General features: G+C 45.7%; 1 protein-coding gene across 1 annotated transcript in view; it reads left to right on the forward strand.

Annotated features, from left to right (window-relative positions):
• The window catches only part of Usp48 (ubiquitin specific peptidase 48), a 69,272-nt gene extending 62,743 nt beyond the window's left edge, over nucleotides 1-6,529 (forward strand). The window contains exons 26-29 of the mRNA XM_059255224.1: nucleotides 337-462; nucleotides 3,138-3,186; nucleotides 5,362-5,388; nucleotides 6,314-6,529. Coding sequence (XP_059111207.1) covers nucleotides 337-462; nucleotides 3,138-3,186; nucleotides 5,362-5,388; nucleotides 6,314-6,336 — 225 coding nt within the window. The 3' untranslated portion in view covers nucleotides 6,337-6,529. The remainder of the gene's footprint in view (nucleotides 1-336; nucleotides 463-3,137; nucleotides 3,187-5,361; nucleotides 5,389-6,313) is intronic.
• The last annotated feature ends 799 nt before the right edge of the window (nucleotides 6,530-7,328 follow it).

Here is a 7,328-nt window from a genome sequence, read left to right on the forward strand (position 1 = left end):
GGCAGCTTGGGAATGGGGTGATCTTGATGAAGTGTGGGGGCAAGCAACATAGCCCTACCTTTGAGCTCCACCTGATAGACTTGGGGAGGCAACAGGACACTGAAACAAGCGACCTGAATGTATAATTGTCTCTGTTCTCTGAGCTCCTAAGGCTCAGCCTCCTAGGGACATTCTCTAGCAATGCAGCAAGTGGGCTGGCGGCTTTTGTACTTTGGGGCCTTTTGAGTTTTTTTTTTTTTCCCCTGTGGTTTTTCCAGTCTGTTTTATGTTTTCCAGGGCGTTAGAGGGCTCAGTGATGTCCTTTGTATAGACTTTGTTTCTTTTGTATCGCCACAGATCATGCATGCATTTTCAGTCGCTCCCTTTGACCAGAATTTGTCAATTGATGGAAAGATTTTAAATGATGATTGTGCCACCCTTGGTACCCTCGGTGTCATTCCTGAATCTGTCATTTTACTAAAGGTGAGTAACGGCTCTCCAGCTGTGGCCTCAGGTTTCAGAGCTGCATCCCTGGTTAATGAAGATGTCCAGTGGTGAAGGAATGTCACAAGTCTTGAAGGGCAGGGGTTCTCAGTTACTGGGAACGTTGGCTCCATCTTGATTATCCAGCTCTGTTAGAGGCTGAGGGGAGGTTAGCACATCACTAAGTCTTTTCCCTCGTGAATCGTCACAGGCTGTAGTGATCTACTGCTTCCTGTACCCTAAAGACAAAGCGAGAAATCTTGTCTTGGTCCTCTCTGGATTTTTATGTGGCTTGGTGTCTGTGCTATAGAAAGTTAAAATAGACAGCATTGTGAAGAACATCACCATCCCTACCCGATGCCTCCAGGTTGATTGTCTCTGACAAGAGACCAGCTTCTACAGACCATAGAACTGTTTTTGATTCCACTCAGGCAGGGAGGGCTTGAGCTTGGGTCAGCCCAGGAACCACCTGGGTTCAGCTCAATGACCTGGTCTCTGGTTATGATTTCTGTGTCAGCCCGGCCCCTCCTCCTCCTCCTTTTCTTGCATTCTGTTTTACTTGCCCTGTGTGCACGCACACATTCCTTTCAGTTTGCTTATTTTGTTCTTGTTTTGAGACAGGGTCTATATAGCCTAGGTTGGCCTTCTGCCTTAGCTCCCTGGGTGCTAAGATTACAGCCATGCACCACTGTGCCTGGATTGTTTTGTTTTGGACTAGCTGGATGGAGAGTTTACCCTTTAAAATAGGGGGGTGGGGGGGAATGGGTACAAAAGCGTGGCTTCTTTGCAGTGCTTCCCCTCTTCGAGAAAGAGCAGAAGATGGGGACTGCTGACTGTCGATACTTATAATTTCTGCTATCATTTTAACAAGATGTCCTAATTAGATTTCTGTTGCTGTGATAAACACCACGACCACAAAGGCAACTTGGGAATGAGGGTTTATTTCAGCTTACAGTTGTAGTCCACCATGAAGGAGGGCCAGGAGCTTGAGGCAGGCGCCTAGTGGCCGAAGCGGTGGTGGAACACTGCCTACTGGCTTACACTTCATGTCCTATTCAGCCAGCTTTCCTTTTTTGAGACAGGGTCTCCTTATGTAGTGCTGGCTGGCCTGGGACTCGTAGGCCTACCTTTGCCTCTGGAGTGCTGGGATCAGAGATGTGTGCCATGCTTAGTTATACCTGCTTACTTATACTACCCAGGACCTCTTACCCAGGGACAGCACCACCCATATCAATCATTAATTTTGTGTCCCTCAGATTTCCTGTCTGATGGAGCTGTTTTTGTCAATTGAGGCTCCTCTTCCCATGTAACTCCAGTTTGTGTTAGGTTGCCAAAAGACTAGCCAGGACACAAAATCATGAAAATCTCATTGAGGAGAGTAGGACTTCGTGTGCTATCATTAGATAGCTCTAGACACAATGAGCATAGCACAGTGGAGTGGCCTTCTGTACTGCTTCAGGGGCATGGACTGAGGGTCCCTTGTCTGAAGTGCTTAGTGCCAGAGATCTTGGACTTTTGAAATATTTGCATACATATAATGAGGTATGTTTCATACATACCCCATATACACAGCCTGGAGGTAATTTCATACAATATTTTTAGTGGTGTAACTGTGGCCCATGAAAGGAGTTTGGGTATGGAAATTTGGAAATTTTGTACTCCAGATATCCTAATACAAGCTCAGAAAGAAAATTTTGGATTTTGGAATTAGTGACACCCTATACATGCTGGTAAGGAAGAGAGGAGTGCTGAGGTACATGGTTCTGTCACAAAGGAAACCCCAGTAGAATAATGAAAATAGCCTTTCCAGGATGGAAATTGGGCTTGGATTTAGCAGGTGTTGGATGAGTTTTAGAGAAGGAGTCTTGATTTTCCCCCTCCCAAGGGATTACTTTGTGGTTTCCCTTTGCTTCATTTCTTAGTGGCTAGAAGGACCCTGCTGTGCTAATAACAGTGCATCGTGTGGTAGAATAATCCCCAAGATTGCTGTCCTGGGTGGGCATGTTTTGTGACTCAGTTCGGATGCAGTGAGCTTAGATCCTGGCATATCCAGTCCTCCCATCCTGACTCTTGGTTCTTCCCAGAACTATAGTCTGTGGATTGATACTGTAGACCTGTTGAGATGCTAAGTCAACTTACTATTTTGTTAATCTCTATACCAGGTAGTTAGAAGACTTCTGTATCAGGTCTGCAGCTGGATTCTGGACAGGTCATCCACTTCTTTGCTCTTACAGTTATCTCCCTTAAACAAGGGTACTTCACACTGTTCATTAAAAATGTCTTTAGGGGGAAGAAAGCAGTGCTCTGCTTATACAGAATGCCAAAGTCATCTAGAGGTGACAGGGCATTTGTTAAGTTTGAGCAAGGCCCCTTCCTGCCCAGTGTCAGCTGTTTGTACAAAGCTAGGCAACACTGAATGGTTGAGGAACGTTGTCCCTCAGCCACCTATGAACCAGACTCCCGCTGATGGGGCCGGCCCAGCTGCTGGCCCTGAGGGATCTGAGCTTGTTCCATCCAAGACAGGTCCGTCTTTTCCAAGTAAAAAATCCCTCTGTAGACCCCAAGGCTGGGACTGAGTAGAAAAGTATGAAGTGTGGGACAGGCTTTGGAACTGGTATTGGAACCATGGACCCCTCCTTCCATGTGGCTCTGAATCGTCTCCGTTTGTTTTCTAGGCTGATGAACCAATTGCAGACTATGCTGCAATGGATGATGTCATGCAAGGTAAAGACCAGTTTTCTTTCAGGACCTGGTGATGAACTTAGGATATGGGGTTATAGGTAGAAGCTGAAGAGCCCCTGGGCTTTACTTTTAACTTTGACAAAGAGCTACTGCATGCTCTTAAGGTAGAATTTCCCAGTATTGGTCATAGTATGGGGTAAAGGTTTGGAAATGGAAAGCAGAGGGAACAGTCATTGTTTATTAACACGAGGAAACTGGAAAAAAAATTAAGGCTGGGGATGAAAGAGGTAAAGAAAGAGGAAGTGTGACCTACACAGGAGCAGGGGGTTCTGCAACTCCAAGGCTTGACACACTTTGCCCATTTGTGGAAGCCTGTGTGAGTAGCAGTCAGACAACTGCACCATGCTGTCCTCAGCGCCTGCATATCTGTGTCACCCTGGTGCATAGGGTTCCTCAGCTGGTAGCTATCGGAGATGGTTCAGTACTTGGGAAGAGTTAGCACTAAAGGGGTTGAAACAGCGGCCCCCTTAGCCCTCCGTTTGCTCCAGTGCCAGCACCCTGCCTAGTGCCAGGGGAATCCCTCTCCAGGGAAACAAGCCAACACAAGAAAGTCAGTTTCCTAGGTCATCTCCTGAGATGATTTTGGCTCTACTGGTGCCCAGTAATGGAGCTTTTGGAAGTGTGTTAGTTTTACACTTCATAGGTTAAATATAAGCAGCCAGAGTCATGTGACAGCCAAGGACCAAATTAAGAACATGAAAACAAGGGATGTCATTGAACAAGCTAAGAAGGAATATTGTAGGATGCACTGGAAAGCTCAAAGATGGCCTCCAAATAGCTGGCATAGTAGCACATGCCTGAAGTCCCAGCACTTGGGAACCTAAAGCCAGAACTTTTCATATAAAGTCAACAAAAACTACAGATAAATGGGTAGCTAGAAAGAACATATATAAGAAAGGGACATTTGTAGGGGGAAAAAAAGAATTCATAGGAATAAAACCTGATTGTCTAAGGGTACACCATAGTCAGTGAAGAACTAGTGATGCTTTTCCTAGATGGAGGTGGGAAGTGCAGGTGGCTCACATGCTCACATGCCTGATGGCTCTTAAACCCACAGAGAGCCTCTGAAGTTTCCTGCCAGCATGCTCTGCAGGGATGGACTATTAAAGGAATGGTAGAATAAGAAGGAAGTTACTGGGACCAGGCATGGGAACAGGAAATATGAGATTTCCGAGCCCAGGCTGTATGGCAAGTAGTATAGGCATTGGTCCAGATTTGGGGCCTGGACATGGGTTTTAGGATGAGCTCTCTACAAGGATGATGGAAGTAATGTCGACAGCCTTGACCAGATGACTGCAGCAGGATGAAGAAGAGACAAAATGAGTGGTTAATGCAGGAGTTAGATGCTAAAAGAGAGCCTGTGAGCAAGGGAACTGGAGGCCCCAGTGGCCGTCGGGGGACACACTTGGTATTGCCAAGGTGGTGCAGGTGGTAGAAGAGCCAGATGTTCTTCACTGGAATTTAATCAGAGGCCAAGATGGAAAACAATTGAAACATTTTTTAGAAAGGAAACTAAGCCAAGTGTGGTGGCCTATGCCTATAGCTGAGACAGGAGAATTGCCACAAGTTCTAGGCCAGTCTGGCTTACATAATGTGAGATCCTGTCTCAAAAGTAATTCAGGTAGAGCTAGAATGGTGGATAGGAGCACTTGTTTTTCTTCTAGAGGATCCAGGTTGCTTCCTAGCATCAACATGGTTGCTCACAATGACTTGTAACTCCAGTTCAAGGGGGTCCAACTCCCTACTGATACCTGCAGGCATCAGACATGCATGGGGTGCACAGAAATACACGCAGACAAAACACACACAAAAAATGAAATCTTTAACAAATGAAAAAGAAGGAAACTAAATAGCAGAAGAAATTACTACAGAATCTCACAGTGGCATCTGTCATGTGGGAGTGAGTGACAGAGAGGGCTCCGAGGGGTCAGCTGTGAGGTCTCCAAGCATGCCACAAGCATTTGCCTTTCTAAATGGTGCCTGTGTGACTTTGATGACAAAAGGTCATCAGATCATTGCTACCATAGGTTCAGAAGGAACCATTCCCGGTGACTAAAGCAATTAGAAGTTATTTTCAACTTCTCATCTTGAGGCATTTGACATGCTCTCACTGACTGACAGGCAGTCTTTCACTCTGGAATTTTTTTCTTTCTGCAGTTTGTATGCCGGAAGAGGGGTTTAAAGGTAAGGCATTTGTCATGCTTCCTCCATGTCAGAGCCACGCTGTGACTCTATTAAAGTGAAGGCTGTAATTTGATTTTAAAATTTAATTCAATCCAAGTCTCGTGACTGGAATTAATTTTAGCTGAAAGCATTTTTATTCCAGCTTCTGGTTATGGTTTTCAGCACTGAGGCCTCAGATCAGGCCTATGTGTGAGGAATTTTCCTCATTTTCATTTTAGGGAGATTGGGAATTAGTAACATTTCTAGATTTATATTTAACCTTCTGCCCAGTGCTCCAATCAGCTCCATCTCAGCAGGGCTTTGAGTGTATATGTAACTGGTAAGAATTAGTGGTGGGAGACAGTACACTTACATCAGGTCAGTGCAGGCTTTGTTAATTATGAAGATTTTCAGGTGGAGACAGCGGTGCCTTGGCTCCTCAATACTGTACCTGTACAGACAATTGGTATGTATAGATGCAGGAGCTGAGCTGCTCACCACTCCCATGGTCTGTAGCAGGTTGGGAGTTTTCCCCAAATGGGATTGAATTAAACGCGAGCAGTTCCTCACTGGGCAGTGCCAAGGCTCCTGGCCTAAATACCTCCTTCCTCCCCGTGTGGCTTTGTTGTCTGCATGTGAGCGCCACAAAGGAACACCTGGCAGTGTCCAAACAAAACAAAGCAAAATTTTCCTTTATGGACATGGTCTTGAAATGAAAGCATCAATCAAACCCGGTTAACTTGTGTGGTGTGCATAGGAAACCATGGCTATCAACCAAAATGTGATTTCGCTGAGAGCTTGGAGTCTGCTAGTATTTTGTCTTGATCCTCAGTGCCAAGGGCCCCTGCATTCATTTATTATGATGGATATTCCCTGTTGACACATTCTTGCCAAACAATACACAAACGCCTATTTCAGCCATCCCTCCACGTGTGTTCTATTTCAGGTACGGGTCTGCTTGGACACTAATCTTTGACCACTTGCTGACTGCCAAGGAATAACCAGAAAGGAAGAGGAATTTGACATGTTAGGGCATTAAAGAAAAAGTGGATTTAAACATTAAACTATTACTCTTCCAAAAGGCAAAAATCTATTCAAAGAGACTGTCCCTATTGCCTTATGTCAAATAAAGCAGATTGCACTGATGGGCATCAGACTTGAAGGAGATGTTTCAGATTTTGTATTTAAGAAGTGGTGGGAGGGAGGGCGAGCAAGCAGAGTAGCAGGAAGAGTAAATCATGTTTACACGAGAGCTTTGGAGCCACAGGAGGGAGTAAAGTCCTGGTCAGTTTCATGCAGATGCCCCGGTCAATAGTGGATTTGTGTGGAAGTGCATGGCATAGCGTCCTGCTCTGAACTCCAAGTGACTGTCTAGAGACACGACCTGCTAATCAATACCTGTCTTTGACCCATACTCACCTTTCAATAAAGCATGGAAGTGAAGAATTTGCCAACATGGAACATGTCTTCAGAGCTCTACTGCAGGTCAGCCGCAGTCCTGCCGCCCGATCGATGTATGGCAGTGCTGGGTAGGAGGGCATCTTTGTGCTTTCCTTGTCAAACTAGGCACCATCGTTTCAGAGATGGCGGGTAATGTTCAGTGTGGGGCAGCAAAGCAAGTATTCCCTGAACACTGGCAGAAGGACTGACGCTCAGCAGGACAGTACAGGCCCTCCCCTCCTCCAGCTCCACTTCACTCGGACCTCACTTCTCTTTGAAAAGCATCCTTCTGACATACCTTAGGGGGGCATTTTGAAAGAGTATGCAGGGTGTGCTGTCTCATCCAACTCAGGATTACTGTTGGTAGTAAATAGTCTAAGCAGCATCCATATCCGCAGGAACAGAGGGGTTTTAATGGAGCATGAGGCTGGGGTTGGGTTGGGTTGGTTGGCCTTTTGTATTTTCTCTGTTGAGTAGGTATGGATGTTTGTGGCCCAGATGCTGACACAGGCTTTTTTTTT

Source organism: Peromyscus eremicus, chromosome 2 (genome assembly GCF_949786415.1).
Source record: "Peromyscus eremicus chromosome 2, PerEre_H2_v1, whole genome shotgun sequence".
In the NCBI taxonomy this organism is placed as follows: Eukaryota; Metazoa; Chordata; class Mammalia; order Rodentia; family Cricetidae; genus Peromyscus; species Peromyscus eremicus.